Source organism: Channa argus, chromosome 12 (genome assembly GCF_033026475.1).
Source record: "Channa argus isolate prfri chromosome 12, Channa argus male v1.0, whole genome shotgun sequence".
NCBI classification, from domain to species: domain Eukaryota; kingdom Metazoa; phylum Chordata; class Actinopteri; order Anabantiformes; family Channidae; genus Channa; species Channa argus.
The window spans coordinates 6,035,115-6,054,725 of NC_090208.1; the positions used below are offsets into that span (position 1 = coordinate 6,035,115).

Genomic DNA, 19,611 nt, shown 5'->3' on the forward strand with positions numbered 1-19,611 from the left:
AATGGTAAAATTTCAGGGCTTTGTTATTGTACTATATTATGTTAACACTGCATTTACTGCATGTTTCCTCTTTCTACTTTTCTCTTTAAAACAGTGTTACTTTCAGTGACCACTTCCTCTTTTCTTCTCTTCCTTCAGTGCAGTATCTCACAGCGAACATGTTACTGTCTCCGTTGTGTTCAGCATCATAGTTCAGCATCAGGTTTGATGTTATATTCTAAACTGTCGCCAAACTTTTAGCATTCACTTGTACAGTGTGTGTAATTGTACAGCAGCTACAGTGTTTCATGCAGTGATGCAATAGTCCACTATGTAGTGAAAGGTGCATGGAAGTGGTGACATAGGTACTGAGCCCTGATCCTAGTGGTCCCCATTTGATCATTAAGGTTTATAAATAATAAGGAAGTAGTTAGAAAGACTAAAACCAGCTCTCTTTAAATTTAATGACAGCATCGGATGGAAATGGAAGCCAATGCACCAAAACATCAACGATTGCTTTTTCTTAACTATATTTGTGTCCCCCAGTGTACAGTCTGCACTAATGAACCACGTTGATGTAATTAATAGACTATGTGTAAATGTTTAGAACCAAAAAGACACATATACTGTATATTCCCATGTACAAATATGTACCATTTATTCAGTTAAGGTACAATTTCAGGAGACTGGTTGTTTTTATAAGTAGATTTGTAGAAAACATATTGCTATTATCAAGTCAATAATGCAGTTATTATTGATAAGTTAGGTGAAAAGCAATGACACATATGCACTCAAGTAGCATAATGAACAGTTACCACAAGAGGACAAATAAGACAAATAAGTACTCAGTGTAAATGGTACAAATGCTTCTGGGTACAGCCCCAGTGACAAGCTGCTGTAGCCCTAAAGGTACAATAACAGTACTTAACAAAATGTATTTACTGCAAAGAAGGAATGAAACGTATTGATGCTGAAGGAAATTGTTGCCAACACACTCACACAATTAAATGAATAATAGAAAATTAACAAATGTGAAAATTAGAGTGATGTGTTTGCTAAATCTTGCAGATGAAATAATAACCATCACAAAAATCACATGTTTTCAAACATGTTGCAGGTCTTTCTGTCAGGATTTACATAATCTACCTGCCACCGAGTTACGTTAAACCTTTTCTTTCTGCGGTTGTGGTTGTTGAATGTTTGTTCTTTCTTATCGGCAGAGACGAGAGGTGTGAACAGGTTACCCACACCCAAACCGAACCACGTCACATTTTCCATCTGGCAACTTTGTGAAAGCCACAGAGCCACACGAGACAAAACAAGTAAGGCCAAAGTTTATTAATGCTGCAAAGAAACCACATCACTGATGCAGCAGCGAGAGCATTAGTATATGTTAATATGTTTTATTTTATTTTTTTTAAATCTTGCAGCAAATTAAAGACAAAAATCAAAAAGCTCAAATATAAGTGAATTGTCTCACTGTAGCTGCACACAAGCAGACCAGCAAAACACTAAAAATAAAGAAAAGCATGTTCTACTGTCTGAGCAGCTCAGAGGACATCAGCAGCTTGTCATCAGTGGTTGGACGGATGTGAAGGTGTGAAGCTGGACCTCAGTGAAGAGTAAACCACCTCTGGTTCCTGTGGAAACTCTGAACACAAACGCACACAGCTCAGTGTGAGACAACATCATACAAACACTTGGTGTCCAAATAAGACTGCAGAGTTTCACCTCAGGTCTTTATGCAGGAAGTGTTTGTGGAACCTGAGAGTTGGTCAAACTGAAACTCATTCTCTAAAATCCGGTCACCAAATACAAACCAACCACAATGGAAAGTTTCATTTATTTGCCTTTTCCTTTGCTGGTTTACTTAAAATTCAGTTTAAAGTTGTGCTATATTTGGATGGAAATCTGGCAAAAATAACTTGCATATTATAATGGCAGGAAGTTACCATTGAAATTATGCTTTTTAAGAAATACTGCTTACATTTCATCACAGAAATGTAACAGTATGAATGTAATGTAATAACAGCAGTGTGTTCTTACATGATAAGATGACGGTCAGCGACTTTGTTTGCTGCCTCTCTGACTTTAGCTGCTTAAAAGATTCTTTTTCTGTCTGTCTAGAGTTCACACATAAAGTTCATCTGTACCTCTTCTCCTGTTTGGTCTGATGACTATTTGTCCATAACTGACGTCTTCTGTCCTCACTGCTGAGTAAACTGCAGCTGGATCAGCCTCTGCAGAGGAAAATACAGATACTGAATATTGATACTGGTACATATATTTACAGTTAGTGTTAGTAGTAGTGGAAGTAACACATTATAAATATCGGCCTGTTTTTTCCTGTTTTTGTTTCTTCTTAAAATTAACTCTGCTGGGCTTTACAAAAAGACCAACTATAACTTAAGAACATGTATCTAAAACAGGAAACTGGACGACCACAAAGCTGCTCAATTCTGTTAAAAAGATTCACACATCTCACCACAAGGTACAAAGCAAACACATTTTTAAAATAGCCGTCACATTAATCAGAAATTATATATGGCTAGAGTTCGCTAGAATCAAGAGGAAGATGTTTCAGCTGTGTTTTAAATGATACAGAGGTTTACAGAGGTTAATAATACTATTTAATTGTTGTATTACAAACCAATTAAAGATGCATCTTTGGATCATGTGCAGATGCATAGTGTGTGTACACTGTTTGTCTATGGACTGTGGATAGGAATTGGCTATTAGCTCTGCTACAGCTAATTAATAACAATAATAATGAAGATGATCCCACAGAAGAGTCCAGTGATCACCGATTTTATGTACAGAGCTTGTTGACAGACTTTATTAGATTAAACCTGATTCTACTGGTGTTTAAGCAGATAACACAAGGATTAGAACCAACAACATTCAGTTTAAGCTTAAAGACTTCATTTCATTTATTAGCTAAAGTTTTAAACTGTAGCCACATCAGCATGTACTTATTACATGTGTCATCTAATTCTGTGATCTTTCCATAGTTATGGATGGCACTGATGATGATACTAGGATTTTAAGTGTATTTAAGTTTTGTCAATCTGTCCCATCTGTCTGAGAGTACCACGCTGTCTAAAAGAGTTGTGATTTTAAAAGCTGCTTTATCTCCTGGGGAGGTAGAGACAAAAACAACTTGGCAAAACTGGCTGAATAATGGAAAAAAAATCCTCTTATCTCTTTATTTATATAAAGAAGATTCTTCCATTAGTCGACCACTGTTCCTGAGTTCTTTCTGTCCCTGGATTCCCATTACTTGAGCATCTTGTTGTACTGGTAAAGCAGCAACAGCCCACTTCTCCTATCCACGAATACACAATGACCTGTTAAGATATAATATATTTTAATTTGATTTTTGTTTCTTTGTCTTTATGCCACAAGTACCCTTCGTTGTCACTATTGGACTATTGGTCTTTAGTGTCAGCCTGTAACAATAAAAGACCGGACTGGGAATGAAAATGGGCTGAAAATGCTCACATCTTGTGGCAAACCAAGATCCAGTATAAGCTTGCTACTCTTTCATGAACCAATGACAGCTGGGCTGCAGTTATTATTTCTACAGTGTCTCCTATCTCAGCTGCTGAAGCTTCTACCTCCCTCAGAGCAGTGATATGTAATTTGGTGTCATTCCTCACGATGCTCCTTCTTGTACAGTCACTTTGTTTTTGAGGATGACCTTCTCTAAGCAGATTTACACATGTGCCATATTCCTTAATTTCTTAACGATAATTTACTGTTCTCCAAGAGATATTTAATGACTAGGAAATGTTCTTCACTCCATCCTCTGACTCCTGCTTTTCAATCAACTCTTCAAAGAGTTGGTTGGAGTGTTGTTTTGTCTTCATGCTGTAGATTTTGTCTGGATGCTGATTCACCAGTACCTGCACCTTCCGGATACATGTGTATTTATACTACAATCCTTTAAACACAGTCACTGCACTCAGCTGATCTCCAGTTAACTCACTGTGGGAGTTTGGAAACCAACTGGTTGCACCACTGAGGATTTAGGTTAATATTTCACATATTTTTTGTTGTATTTTTTATTAATTTAGATTTCTTTTGTAGAGTTATCTTTCCACTTTGACACTTTGAATTTTTAGCTAAAAGCTAAATTAACTCAACCAACATTCATTTGTAAAAGAAAAGGCGAAAGGTCAAAGCAGAGAGGCTGTACCTTTTTTCTTTGACTTGGTTTCTTGGTTGATGAGTATTTGTCCATAACTGATGTGTTCTGCTCCTTTCACAGCTGAGTAGACTGCAGCTGGATCAGTTTCTGCAAAATCAAAATCCAAATTACTACAAGAAGTCAGACCAATACTGTAAGTATACAGTTTATATTACTGCATTAACCATCGTACAAACACATGCACATATAGTACTGTTGAATGTAAATTAAAACTAAAAGAACACTTGATAAACAATAGTACTAAACATGAGTTTACATGGTAAAAGCTTTTTTCCTTAACATTGTTGTTGCTGAAACAATGCAACCACAAGGGGGCACAAGCCAGTGTCTTCTTGTGCCAGTCCCAAGTCTGGACAAATGCAGAGGGTTGTGGCAGGAAGGGCATCCGACGTAAAACAAATGCCAAATTAAACATGCGAATCGTGACAAAGACTTCCATACCGGATCGGTCGGGGCCCAGGTTAACAACGACCGCCACCGGTGCTGTTGACCTACAGGGTACCGACGGAAATTGGACTACTGTTGGTCGAAGTCAAAGAAGGAGAGGAGGAAGGTGTGTTCGTAGGCAGAGAGAGAAGAGGAAAGCTAAGAATGTAGGACTGACAGTAGGGACACGGAAGGCTAGGGAGTTGATCGACATGATGCAGAGAAGGAAGGTGGACATACTGTGTGTCCAGGAGACCAGGTGGAAAGGTAGCAAGACTAGAAGCTTAGGAGCAGGGTTCAAGTTGTTCTACCATGGGTCAGATAGGAAGAGAAGTGGAGTAGGAGTTATCCTGAAAGAGGAGATTGTGAGGAATGTTCTAGAGGTGAAAAGAGTATCAGACAGGTTGATGAGTCTGAAGCTGGAAGTTGAAGGGGTGATGTTCAATGTTGTGAGTGGTTTTGCCCCACAGGTAGGATGAGAGTTAGAAGAGAAGGAGAAATTCTGGAGTGAGTTAGATGAAGTGATGCAGAGCATCCCCAGAGGGGAGAGAGTGGTGATTGGTGCAGATTTCAATGGACATGTAGGTGAAGGGAACAGAGGTGATGAGACTGTTATGGGCAGGTTTGGTCTTCAGGACAGGAACACAGAAGGACAGATGGTGGTTGACTTTGCAAAGAGGATGGAAATGGCTGTAGTAAACACTTTCTTCCAGAAGAGGCAGGAACATAGGGTGACGTATAAGAGCGGAGGTAGAAGCACTCAGGTAGACGTTGTAATCTGAAAGAGATCAGTGACTGTAAAGTGTTGGTAGGGGAGAGTGTAGCCAGACAACACAGGATGGTGGTGTGTAAAATGATGCTGGTGGTGAGGAAGATAAAGAGGACAAAGACAGAGCAGAGGACGAAGTGGTGGAAGTTGAAAAAGGAAGAATGTCGTTTAGTTTTCAGAAAGGAGCTGAGACAGACTCTGGGTGGTTTGGAGGTGCTTCCAGATGACTGGACCACTACAGCTAATTTGATCAGGGAGACAGGTAGGAGGGTACTCGGTGTGTCATCTGGAAAGAGGAAAGCGGACAAGGAGACTTGGTGGTAGAACGAGGAAGTTCAGGAGTGTATACAGAGAAAGAGGATAACTAAGAAGAAGTGGGACACTGAGAGGACTGAAGAGAGTAGACAGGAGTACAGGGAGTTACAGCGTAAGGTGAAGGTAGAGGTGGCAAAGGCCAAACAAAGAGCATATGAGGACTTGTATGTTAGGTTGGACACTAAAGAGGGAGAGGTGGATTTGTACAGGTTGACCAGACAAAGAGATAGAGATGGGAAGGATGTGCAGCAGGTTAGGGTGATTAAAGATAAGGATGGAAATGTATTGACAGGTGCCAGGAGTGTGATGGGAAGATGGAAGGAGAACTTTGAAGAGTTGATGAATAAGGAAAATGAAAGGGAACGAAGAGTAGAAGAGGTGACTGGTGTGGAGCAGGAAGTAGCAAAGATTAGTAAGAGTGAAGTGAGGAGAACGTTGAAGAGGATGAAGAGTTGAAAGGCAGTTGGTCCTGATGACAAACCTGTGGAGGTATGGAAGTGTCTAGGAGAGGTGGCAGTAGAGTTTCTGACTAGTTTGTTTAACAAGATCTTGGAGAGTGAGAGGATGCTGAGGACTGGAGGAGAAGTGTACTGGTACCAATTTTTAAGAACAAGGGAGATGTGCAGAGCTGTGGCAACTACAGAGGAATAAAGCTGATGAGTCACACAATGAAGTTGTGGGAAAGAGTAGTGGAAGCTCAGCTAAGAGCAGAGGTGAACATTTGTGAACAGCAATATGGTTTCATGCCTAAAAAGAGTCCAATAGATGCAGTATTTGCTTTGAGGACGCTGATGGAGAAGTACAGAGAGGGTCAGAAAGAGTTGCAGAGTATCAGTGAGAATGAAAGGAAAGATGTTCAAGACGGTGGTGAGACCAGAGATGTTGTTCGGCTTAGAGACAGTGGCACTGAAGAAAAGACGGGAGAGACGAGGATGGACAGGATCAGGAGTGAGGACATCAGAGGGACAGCTCATGTTAGATGTTTTGGAGATAAAGTCATAGAGGCCAGATTGAGGTTTTTTGGACATGTTCAGAGGAGAAACTGTGAATATATCGGTAGAAGGATGGTGAGGTTGGAGCTGCCAGGCAGGAGGTCTAGAGGAAGACCAAAGAGGAGATTTATGGATGTAGTGAGAGAGGACATGAAGTTAGTTAGTGTGAGTGAAGAGGATGCAGAGGACAGAGTTAGATGGAGACACATGATTCGCTGTGGCGACTCCTGAAAGGGAACAGAACAAAGGAAAAGAAGAATCTGCTTATTTCAAGTCTGTGGATTCACCACAGAAGGTAAATAGTGAGATACACACTGAATGTAAAATGTTGATGTCACATAAACAGTTAAATGGTGTTATTAATCATTGTTAATCACATTTTTAATGCAATTATCATTATAGATATGTTGTATGTGGGTTACATAGACACTGCAAGTTTATAAAATACTTCCGAATAGCCCTGGTGGGAAACACAAGCAGATTCACATTCGGCTGAATTTTTTTTATGAGAATCAGGAAACTGGATGCCAACAGAGCTGTTAGTTTCTGTTAACAGGAGGGAACAATGCAGTCTTGCAGGATCAAGCACAACAGCATTAAGTTAAATTGACCAAACTACAGTGTAAAGCTTTATGAATTAAAGGGTAAATGTTTCTTTTCTGTTTTTGAAAAATATCAAATATAAAGTACAGTGTACACACAGTCCCTATTTTGTTGTTCATCATCAGATGATGATAAATTCTCAGATTATTTGAACCTTATAGTAACACCGAAAGACCCACATGAGTGCAAAGGATATATAGAAAAGTGTAACTGATACAGGACAGGGTGGAGCACCTTTCATTGTGCAGTATCAAGCACAAAAAGGGTTGACATGGACGAGTCATTAGAAGGGGATTTTCACTGCAGTTTCTAGATCAAAATCTAATATTACTATTATATCACTATTATATTGTTTTCGTTCACAATTTTGAAAATGCCCACATATTCTATGTCATTAATAAAACAAATGCTTCCTAAACCTAAATTGGCCCTCAGAAGGAAACATGTGTACCCTAGGCTATTTCGTTGAAACAGTTGTTTCAACAAAAAAGGCCTGTGTCCTGACTTTGATGGCTTAAAACTGACATACAGTACACAAAACCGTAGAAAATAGGAACATTACCTCTATTCTGTCTGATTGGCTGTTGTTGGTGATGTACATCACTATATGTGATGTCACCTTCTCCAACTTCTTCCTCAGCCGCTACAAAAAACAAAATCAACAACAATATAATTTTATTAATTAATAATGTTTGTGGATATTTTGTTAACAAAACTGGTTGTTAACTGAAATAAGCTGTGTAATTATTTAGATACACTAAGATGCACATCAATAAAATATCAATGTAAATGTTTGAAAATAAGATCCAGAGGTCTGTGTCTCACCTTTATTTTTCCTCCAAACACACTTTCTCAACAGTATAACCAATAACACCAGCACAATCAAAGCACAGAGAGGTACAACAGACAACAGCACAAAGACAAGAGGAGAGGTAGGTTGGGGTGTTGCAGTGGAATTTCCTAAAATGAACCAAATATAATAATAGGTACATTTTTGTCAAATATAAACAGCAACTTATGCCTTCATCAGTGTGAAAACTTGCTGAACTCCACAAGCTTACCCTCCTGACCTGTGACAGATTCCCAGCTGGGTGGAGGAGCAGTCATAGTTTTTTCTGTAGAGAGAATCACCTGTTCAGGTGAACATGTGGATGAAATAAGAGTTGAAATCAAAGTGAAGCTCCTGACCTGTGACGTAGATCCAGCTGGGTGGAGACTCTCCATGACTGCTGATGTGACACTTGTAGAGGCCTTCATCAGACTTGGTAACATGGTGGATGGTCATGTGACCTGTAGGCTCAGTCCTGATGAGGGAGCCATCTTTATAGAAATCAGCTGGGAGCTTGGAGGAGTTCTTCATTGCACAGTGCAGAGAGACATTATGTCCCTCCATCACAGGGAGGACAGGACTCTGCAGGATCACTGCTCCACCTCAACACAGAGACAAACTACAGCATTTCATCCATTTCCACACAGCTTCATCAACACTAACTCCACAGTCTGATCTTACCAGTGACAGTGATGGTGATGCTGTTACTGGTTGATCCTTCTCTGGACTCACACCAGTAAACTCCACTCTCCTGTTTGAAGATGTGGCTGATGTTACAATCAGAAAAAGCTGATGTATTTCTTCTAGTTCCACACTCACTCCTGGTCTCTTTGCTTGTGTTCCTCCTCAGTGTCCATCCAGCAGAGCTGTCATCCTCCTCACATATCAGAGACACAGACTCTCCTTTGAAAAACTGATTGCGTCTGGGAATCACAGTCAGACGAGCTGTGTGGATGTATTGTATTTTGAGCAAAACATAATGATCCAATGATTGTCACAAAGCAAACAGCCTTGCTCATGTTAATAATCCTGAGGAGCCATTGTGCTGTTGCCAGAGCAACACAACTCTGAACAACCCATTTTTCATGATCTCTTGTATGAAGTGTTTTTTAAACTTGAAACATACCACACATGCCAAAAAATACCACAACCTTTATAATAGATCATATGAATGTAATGAGAAGTTTACGTACCATTTCTGGGTCTAAACAGGGACACTGAAGTCAACACTGAAAGAAAATAAAAGTCAATATGGTTTGAGATTTTGGGACAAGACAGACAGATCAGATAAACTGTACTTATAGTTGCAATAAGAAATATTGAACCCCCTCACTTCAAAGGACATTATACTGATTTGGATGAAATATAATAAAAATAATTTACAAAAAACTCATTAAACAATCAAAAATATTTATTGATAAATATTTGAGTTATTTTGCCAACAGACGTTGACTTAACTTTGATGTTCAGACGAAAAATGCAACTTTTGAACACAGAGCACTAGTACTAGACCTCTCGATTGGAATTTTTCATGTGCAAAAGCCTATAGCTTAGTTATGTTTGATGGTTTCCATGCTGCAACTGGATTCTTTAAATCCCATCAAAGATTTTCAATAGGATTTAAATCTGGTGACTGAAAAGGCCACTCCAGGACGTTCCCAAATCCAGGACGATCCCCAGAGGATCCAGATTGCCAGTTCCTGCTGCAGAAAAACAGCCCCACATCATCAATAACCCACCTCTATACCTGACTGTATTCTTCTGGTCATGAACCTAGCATTTCGCACACCAAGCCTACCACTTCCTTATAATGCTCCCAATGGTGTCTTTTGGAAGGTTAAACTTTTTGGAAATGTTCTATACCCCAGGCCTTTCAGGTATGATGAAATAATCTCCTCTCTCAGCTTTTGTGGAAGTTAATTTCTATTTCCCATGATTGCAACTCACCTCGAATACCTTCATGGGTGGTGTTTTTATAATCATAGCTGAAGCAAATGATCACTATAATTTCCAAAAACTTAAATATGTTTCAACTCCACTTTAGGCCATAAAGTCAGACAGCTTTAAAAACAACTATGACTATAATAATATCCAAAGTCTTCTGTACTAGGCGCTTCACTACTTTGGCATACTTTCAGCTTGAAACATCGTTCAAACTTTCATTCAGCTCATTTACGACAATAATGCTTGTATAGGGCTTAGAAATATATTTTATACTTTTTAAGATTTGTATAGTTTTGTACTTTTCTTTTGAAGTGATGATGTAATCAATGACCGCATACTTTCAGCTGTGAAGTTGTATTAATCCCTGGCAGAATTCCTCACTGCCATTTACTGTTACACTCATCCCTTCCTGTTTTCCTGTTCCATGTAGAGTTCTCGCTTGCCCCATTTCACTATTTGGATAATCAGCACATCTTTTACCTGTTAATCTGTCTATATCTACCCTGCTTTCCCCTTAGTCCTCTGCCCGATTGTCCTATGTTTCTTACGTCCCTATGTTGCTAGTGTCTCTCCAGCTAGCTACTTTTCCTGAACGACCTGGTATTCTGCCTGCCTGTCTGACAATTTAATCTGTCTCTTGCCTGTATGTTTACTTGCCTGCCTGTCAATCAGCCAACTACTGCTCTGCCTGACTCCCTTCTTTGTATGTTCCTCTAGTCTTTTGGATTTGGTTTTTGGATTTGAAAATTGGAAATATAGATGTCCTGATACCGCTTTTTCCCATACTGAGTACATTATAGTACTCGCCAATACCAAGTACCGTTAGAAGTACTAAACTGTTTTGCTTCTTGTATGAGGTGCTGAACAATAAAATCCTCATCAATTTATTGCAATAAGCAAATCCTGCAAGAACCAAAATTCTCACATATTCTTCTGCCAAAACAAATATGGTGGTAAAAAAATAACTGCTACTGCTACATTAAAACTCTGATCCTCACCAGACCACCTTACTTACCTTTTTGAATTCAAAAAATCCTTTAAATATATCCTAAATCTGTTGCCTGTGCATTCTTCTGGGTTCATGAAACTATAACGCTGACAATACAATCTGGCTAAAGAATGAACCAAGCAGACGCAGATAGTTGGAAAGTTCAGGTAGAACCATCTCTCTCATACCATGACACCATTCTTGCAGGATTATATTCATTTATATTATACAAACGACTATAGAACTATTGTTTTTAAAGCTGTCTGACTTTATGGCCTAAAGTGGAGTTAATACATATTTAAGTTTTTGGAAACTCTATAGTGATCATTTGCTTCACCTATGATTATATAAACCCCACCAATGAAGGTATTCAAGGTGAGTTGCAATCATGGGAAAGAGAAATTAACTTCCACAAAAGCTGAGAGAGGAGATTATTTCATTAGACCTGAAAGGCCTGGGGTATAGAACATTTCTTTTGTTCCATAACATCAACTTTTCCCACCTGAACGGTACTCAGGTGTTCTTAGCAGTTGTTGAGCCTTTTTGGTCTGAGTCTCCGTACAATTTCAGCTCCAACCATCTTCATTTTCCACTGAAGTACCAATCCATTACCTGCTCCTTATTTAAAAAATGTAAAGAACATTTACCCCATCCAGCTCTGCCAGAGAAGCTTCTCTTCAACCTGACCCAAGGCAGAAGGCTTGTCTCTGACTCTAAAATTGATTTCCGGACTTCTGGAAGTCTCAATGTGCAGGTGAAAGACAAACTAGCCTCTCATAATCTCCATGAGGATCTCGATGAGTTGAATGAGATGACTAAAAGAATAGAGTATAGGCTCTGGGAAAGAAACTCAAAGTTCAAGGCGTATGAATACTTTTGTGTCCTGTATGTGTCTGTATGAGAACTGCAGCTAGACAGAGTCTAAGAAGAATTTCCCCAAGAGGACCATAAATTATGTCTTATCTGAAAAGTGCACATTTACAAGCAACATTTATTATTAATAACTTGTTAATAATAACATTAATTAAAGTTAATCTGCTATTGGTAAAGAGACTGAAAAAAAAAATAACATGTCACACTTGGTATAAATTATCATACACTCATTTATGCCTCCTTTTAAAAAATGTTGAACTTTTTAATTTTTTTTCAGATTTCATACTAACAATGTTCTCTTTTCTGCTTTTAGATAATTTGATTTAAATCCTTAAGTAAATATGTTTCTTTTCTTAGCATCTGGATTTGTTTATTTTACACCAAGCACATTGCATCTGTATTTTAGTGAGTGATGGGATATGGTAAATGGTCTCTAGTTATATAGCCCTTGACACCCAAAGCACTTTACAATGTGGCTTTTTTCATTCTCACACACACACATGCACACACACACACAGAGAGAGAGAGAGAAACCTCACACAAACAGAGAAACGCAGCATAATAAAGCAATGTAGGTTTAACAAGTGCTATTTCTGACTGAATGATTAACTGCATTGGTTATAGTGACTCCTGCTCCACTAAGGAGGCCGGCCATTTTCTCTCCTCCTCGCAGAGCAGGTCAAGATTCATTATTACAAGTCTCTTTAACTAGAGAGGTTAGTGGTTGTGATATAAAAGGTACATGTTGAAGCATGACTTGACATTACTGAACTACTGGAAACAGACTGAAAAAAGCCATTTTCATAATAATTTTAATTATTATTATAATTAAAACACACAGAGACAGAAAACACACTTTCAAAATAAACGCCTTTGAAGCTTTTTTTGGCATTTAAATGGTTAAATTAGTTTTTACTTTTAGTCTGCCTACAATAATATTTCCAGCTTCTAACATAAGCATAGATTTCTGACGTATACTTTCAAAATAAATGTCTTTAGTAAAGTTTTTTTATTATGCCATTTAAATTGTGAAATATATTTGAAATTATGTCTAGCCACAGTAAAAGGCCCAGGTTCTACCAGAAACACTTTCAAAATAAAAGTATTTTGTTACTTGTTTCAACTTTTAGTTTGTCGTGAACTCTACTTCTGTAATATTAACTTCTCTTCTTCCTTTTCTTTCTTTCAACTTTTAATTTTAATTTAACCATTAAAACTTTTTACTTAACTTCTTCCTTTGTTTCTATCAACTTTTAATATCAACTTTATATTTATTAACTTCTTACTCTGTTTCCTTCTACTTCTTTTAACTTTTGTTAATTCAACTTTTTTTGTAACAATTTCCTTTCTTTCCTTCTTTTTGTCATCCTGTTTGTTTTCCTTTTTCCATGTGTATCTGTCATTGTCTTTTGCATCTGTTCAAAGTTTTCCTAATTGCCTCCACATGTGCAGCTTTAAATGTGCAAACTTCTCAGCTCTCTGCAGCTTCTGAGCGATCAACATCTCTCCAGCAGCTTAACACGTAATTTCCTCAGAAATCGTTTACCTGGCTTTCGTCTTCTATACATTTTTTGGCACCTACTTCAGCATACTTTGAGCTACAGACACAGTTGAAACTTCAAAATGTTCAGTATTCTTGTATTCAGCTTTTTGATATATTTTATCATTTTTAAGATTTTTATACTTTAAACTTTTAGAAATTGATGATGTAATTGATGACATCAGCAATGACATCACATAGTTGCCTTTTGACGATTTGCCTTTAAGGTTTTTAAGGCTAACTGGCTTTGAAGTTTATATTTGTTTCAGGTATTTCTGCAAAAGAAACACTTTGTTATTTTAGCAAAAACAGTTACTTTGAAAACCCTGTCAGCACTGAAGCATTCACAGTGCCTTTTCTCTTTGGAAATGCTTTTTCTAATTATGTTATAATATTCTTATATGGTGGAAATGTATTACACATTAAATATGCTCAGTTGCCAGATTTTCAAATCTACGGTACCCACTACAAAAATAATGGATTCTAATACAGCATTCATTCATCATTGTTGTGGATTATACTGTTATTTTGCCTATAGTCATAAGCATAAACAAATGGTACATAAAATTTGACGCACTACATTCTCAAAACTGATTATCCAGATAAACACCTCTCTAAAACAGTGCAATGTAAACATTACAACCCTTCTTCAGAAATAATATGCTGTAATAGTTATTACTAATTAAAAACAAAACCATTTTGCACTTACAGAACAGCCACAGAAGAGACGCTTGTTCCATTACCTTACACATATTTGAAAGAATTGCGGTGCTGTGTTTGAGTCACAGCAGTTAAACCCACCTCCTTCCTCTTTCTACTCTTTGCTGTAAATTTCTCTCTAGCTGTTAACAGGAAAAATGTATGTTTAAAAGAGATGATTATCCTTGACATTGGCAAACTTTTCATTCACTGTCTAAATCATGTTTTTATGATCCTTGTTGCATTTTCAGGCATATTGGTCTTTTACTATAGGGACAAGCCAAAAATCACAAAACAACCGGTCGGAAATGGAGGGTGGGGCATCCAGAATCACTAATAAAGTGGTCACTAGTGGTGACTTGGTGACTCGGTCAGCATTGCAGGGGTAAAGGAATCAGTCAATCAACTTGTACCAAAACAGATTTTTGAAACTTCTTAGTATCTACTAAATCAAGTATACGCCAATAATACACATGATGAGTTACTGAACAGACCTATCGGGCACTGGCCAAGGCTTCATAAAGGTCGATGGGTTATTTTTCACATTTCTTGTTTTAAAGAGCAGAGTAAAAAAACCCAAAATGAAAGAGATGCACAATAACCACCAAAAACACGCAAAATGATTAAAAAACAATGACCTGAAACTATCCAAAAGAGGAACAAGGAAACCAAATAAACAAAACACAAAAGACAAAATATGAAACAAAATGACCAAAAACAGATGCAACACACTGCAGGGGCCCATTTTCTCATCATCTTTGTCATACGTCTTTCTAAAATGGAATCACCTATAGTGTGCATCAAACAGAGCAATGTTTGTTCATGCTAGTACATGACAGTTTATTCAATCCCAATCCATTAAAATGAAACAATATGGGGGTTAGCCAATTTGCTGCTTCCTAAGGTGTCAAATTGCGTCACTTTTTACATCCTTTTGCGTATCATATTCACAACAATATGACTATATAAAAATAGTTAACCATTTTGTGTCAATGTACAATAACAGGTTTTTTAAAAATGATACAGTAAAATTTCTTAATATTCATAAATATGATACTCTGAGGTATTCCCTGTCATATAAAAGTATTGTTTTCTTGAGTCTTTTTAATGCTTAACAGATATAACCATGGCAAAAAAATAATATGATTTTTCCCAGTCTATGTGAACATACAATGTTCAAAGTGTATTCTTAGCTTGCAAATGAATGATGAACATTGCCCTCTGCTGGTGAAATACTTTTATACATTTTGCCATAGAAGGGGCGGCTATAGTTCATTTAGTTAGGCAGTCTTCCGCGAACCACAGAGCCGGTCCAGACCTGGTAGAAATTGGGGAGGGTTGTGTCAGGAAGGGCAAAAAACCCCAGACATATTCTGCCATAAGTATTTGATAGAGAAACTGTGCTGTTGAACCTGTCATAAAAGTTGTTTTCTTAAACTGTCATAAACAGAAGTCTATTATCTCAGATGAGCAGAAGTTCTCTGCTGCACCAGATAAACAGGAAGCCGCTGGAGGGGACACCATGTATAAACGTTAAGTTTTCTGATTGCGTAGTCAGTCAGTGCTGTATCTTTTGAATGTGTATGTACTGATTCCTTGCAAGTAAAAATCCATTAAGAAAGACCAGTGACTCTATCATCTTTTTAAAGAAATTTCCTAACAGTATTGTTTAAAGTGCTTTTAAGTTTATACTTCAGTAATACATAAGCAGATTATCTACATTTTACTTGATACTTTTACTTGGGTAAAACATTTGGTTATACTTGTAGTGTTTCTTTTTAGGCCAATAGTTGCAGTTTTAGAGGAGTATTGAGTTTGTGTACACAAACACAAACTCTTTTGTCACACATGTTGCTGTGTGACCCTGGTCCTCCCTTACATTATTGAGACCATCAATGGTAAAAACCAAGGGTGAAACAGGCTTTTGCTACTGTTGCATAAAGATTGTGGAATGCTCTTCCACAAGAGTTAAGGACCGTTGCTTCAGTGGATATTTTTAAAAAATATCTCAAAACATAGCTGTACAGACAGCCTGTCACGGCCGTGAGTCTTATTCTTGTTGCCTTGGTGATTGGTACTTCCCCTCACTCTGTTTTCCTCTCCTCTCTTTGCCGATCTCCAATTAGTGTCATGCCACTCACCTGTTGCCTCCTTTTATATACTCCCTTCCAGATCATCTTTCAAACTGCCCTGATGAGTGATCCGTCTCTGATCCTGAAAATCCTCGCCTAAGCGAATAAGGTTTTGTTCTAGTTTGTATTTGTTTTCTCCTGAGAGTTCCTTCACTAATTTCTAAAGAATCTATTATTCTGTTGCTACTTTGTTTTTTTGCTCACTGCTTTTTGACAGTGTCTGTTTGGATTTGTAGTACCAGTTTTTGAACTACTTTTTTTTCCCCCTCCTACCTGGGTTTTTTTTGTTTGTTTGTTTGTTTTTGGAAGAAGCGTTTTTGTGTTTACCTTTTTTAAGCAGGGTTTCAGTTGGAGTCTGCTCCCCTGCGCATTTTCTATTGCTACTTATTTTCTGTTGTCATTTGCTTTTATTTTGGTCGGGTCTGCCCGTTTGCTCCCCTGATTTTTTTTTTTTTTTTGTGCCAGCCGCCTTTAGTTCATCCCTTCCTCCTTTTCTGGTCTCCGCCGTAACTTCAAACCTCCACCCGCAGTAAGATCTCTGGTTCTGCCCGTTTTTTTTCCCCGTGCCATAGTTTGTCATTCACCTCTGTCTCTTTTCCCCTCATAGTTTCCTACCGCCTCCTGGCCATCTCCGCCTCCCACTCCAGTCCCGAGTCTCCTTCCCCGGTTACCTTAAATAAACTGTTTTGCCTTCCAAGTCCTCTGTGATCTGTTCATTTCTGGGTCCAATTCATAACCTCATTAAAAGTCGTGATAGAATCTTCTCCTAACCTGACCATAAATTGAACGAGAATGCCTGAACTGTAGATAATTGGTTGCTTTGACCGATGTACATTTGTCTTTGTTGTCAATATTCGATGTGCTCTATTTTGATCTGTTCTTATTTTATTTCCTAGGGTTTCCTATTTTTATTTTCATGTAAAGCACTTTGTGAGCTCTTCTCTGTGAAAGGTGCTATACAATTACTTTTTACTTACTTACAGAGACAGCAGAACAGCAGACTGGCATTAAGTCACAGGGAGAAAATTAGTACAATTTTTTTTTTTTTTTTTTACCTCAGAAGTAAAGATCCTTCCTACAATTACCTCAAAGACCAGAGTGTTAAAACAACCATTTATCAAATGCAGCAGAGAACAGCTCCTACAATCTGCACTGTGCCCACACAAACAATCTTACAAGGCTCAAACAAAGAGACTGCAAGTTAGACACACCGGCCTTAAGAAGGGCAGCTCTACCTCCCTGAAGGCCCTGCCCAGCAATGGGAGCTGCTTTCTGTACTCTATAAAGTACTAACCTTCACATTATTATTAGACAACGTTTTGCAAGACTGAGGACTACTGTATTCTTGTTTGTTCCCTCTGACACTTTTAGTTGGTACTTTCTGTCTTTGTTGCTATTTGTGTTTTAGTTGTTACTTTGTGGTTGCCTTTGTTATCTTTTCCCTGACTGTTTCAGCACCTTTAGTCCTCCTTTTTTCCCATACACTCACCTGTGTTGCCTCCCTCTCCTCCTGGTGCGCTGGCTTCCCTGTTGAGATTCTACCACCATCCAATCCTCACAAGAATCCCTTCATCCTAGTTGATTATTCTGAGTTTTTGCTATTGCTCAACTCCTCCTTAGATTATACATGGCAGTTCCTGCCCCTCCAGTCACCTTAACTGCACACCTCCTGCCGCTCTGTCTGCCGGGGGACACCTGCAGAAAGGGATAGAGAGAGGGGGACAGAGGAGGACAAAGACAACTACGGGAGAGAACACACAGAGTTAATGACATACAGTGGTGACAATTGCGGGGTGAGAGGAGAGGAGAGATGGTCAAGAGGAGGAAAGGAGCTCAGTGCATTGGGGGGTGGGTCCCCCAGCAGTCTAAGCCTATGGCAGCATAACTATAACTAACTATATGCTTTATTAAAGAGGAAGGTTTTAAGCCTAGACTTAAAAGTAGAGAGGGTGTCTGCTTCCCAAATCTGAACTGGGAGCTGGTTCCACAAGAGAGGAGCTTGATAGCTAAAGGCTCTGCCTCCCATTCTACTTTTGGAAATTCTGGGAACCACAAGTAGGCCTGTATTCTGAGAGCGAAGTGGTCTACTGGGATGATATGGTGCTATGAGATCTTCTATATATGATGGAGCCTGAATGTTCAGAGCTTTATATGTACAAAGCAGGGTTTTAAATTCTATTCTACATTTAATGGGAAGCCGATGGAGAGAAGCTAGTGAAGGTGAAATATGATCTCTCTTGCTATTTCCAGTCAGCACTCTTGCTGCAGCATTTTGGATTAATTGCACTTTAGTTACTGGGGCATCCTGAAAGTAGGGAATTCCAGTAGTCCAACCTAGAAGTAACAAATGCATGGACTAGTTTTTCAGCATCACTTTGAGACAGGATGCTCCTAATTTTGGCAATGTTCTGTAGGTGGAAGAAGGCTGTTCTAGAGATTTGTTTTATATGTGAGTTAAAGGACAGATCCTGATCAAAAATAACTCCAAGGTTCCTTGCAGTAGTACTGGAGGCCAGACTTATGCCATCTAGGGTAACAATATGGTTGGACATCATATCTCTGAGATTTTTGGGCCCAAATACTATGACTTCAGTTTTGTCTGAGTTTAAAAGTAAAAAATTGTGGGACATCCAGGCCTTTATGTCTTGTAGGCTTGAAGCTTTATTAACTGATTATTTTCATCTGGTTCCATAGATAAATATAGCTGGGTATCAGTGTTTTCTAATCATGTTGCCTAAAGGAGACATATATAAAGTAAAAAGTATTGGTCCTAACACAGAGCCTTGTGGAACTCCATAGCTAACCTTTGTGTGCATGGAGGATTCATCATTAACATGAACAAATTGAAATCTATCAGACAGATAAGATTTAAACCAACCTAGTGCAGTTCCTGTAATTCCAATTTCATGTTCCAGTCTCTGTAATAAAATGTATCAAATGCAGCACTAAGATCTAACAGAACAAGTATAGAGATGAGCCCATTATCTGAGGCCATGAGAAGATCGTTGGTGACTTTTACCTGTGCTGTTTCTGTACTATGATGAACTAAATCCTGACTGAAAGTCTTCATACAAATTATTCCTATGAAGGTGATCACATAATTGTTTTGCGACTACTTTTTAAATTATTTTAGAAATAAAGGGGAGATTAGATATTGGTCTGTAATTGGCTAAAACACCTGGGTCAAGACAGGGTTTTTTAAGTAGTGGTTTAATTACAGCTACCTTATAGGCCTGTGGTACATAGCCTGTTTCTAAAGATAGATTGATGATATCTAATATGAACATATCTATTAAGGGTAAAGCTTCCTTG

At 38.3% G+C, this 19,611-nt stretch overlaps 2 protein-coding genes across 5 annotated transcripts in view; one reads left to right on the forward strand and one right to left on the reverse strand.

The window, feature by feature from the left end:
* Positions 1-19,611, forward strand: part of LOC137137902 (immunoglobulin superfamily member 3-like) — a 221,794-nt gene that overhangs the window by 164,397 nt on the left and 37,786 nt on the right. The gene's annotated exons all lie outside the window — the stretch shown is intronic.
* LOC137137903 (high affinity immunoglobulin epsilon receptor subunit alpha-like) lies at positions 611-14,265 on the reverse strand. Of its 4 annotated transcripts, none has more exons than XM_067524704.1 (10): positions 14,178-14,256; positions 9,317-9,352; positions 8,805-9,068; positions 8,483-8,725; positions 8,356-8,409; positions 8,120-8,254; positions 7,857-7,937; positions 4,178-4,276; positions 2,133-2,219; positions 611-1,630 (listed from the first exon to the last, which is right to left on the reverse strand). In XM_067524704.1, the coding sequence occupies exons 1-10, from the start codon at positions 14,218-14,220 to the stop codon at positions 1,554-1,556; spliced, it is 1,119 nt and encodes a 372-aa protein (XP_067380805.1). In that variant the 5' UTR covers positions 14,221-14,256; the 3' UTR covers positions 611-1,553. The 4 variants fall into 4 exon arrangements, 3 of the variants coding, with proteins under 3 accessions (XP_067380805.1, XP_067380806.1, XP_067380807.1); XR_010915850.1 differs by lacking the exon at positions 611-1,630 and adding an exon at positions 4,631-6,918 and having other exon boundaries at positions 2,201-2,219; positions 14,178-14,265; XM_067524705.1 differs by lacking the exon at positions 8,120-8,254 and having other exon boundaries at positions 8,365-8,409; positions 14,178-14,254.

Bases quoted from the DNA above. Each gene is read 5' to 3' on its own strand.
- LOC137137903 (XM_067524704.1), bottom strand. From the start codon at position 14,220: ATGTGTAAGGTAATGGAACAAGCGTCTCTTCTGTGGCTGTTCT. The intron at 8,255-8,355 runs GTAAGCTTGTGG...GGTTCATTTTAG, and splicing joins ATCTGTCACAGGTCAGGAGG to GAAATTCCACTGCAACACCC. The intron at 7,938-8,119 runs GTGAGACACAGA...TGTTTTTTGTAG, and splicing joins TGTTTGGAGGAAAAATAAAG to CGGCTGAGGAAGAAGTTGGA.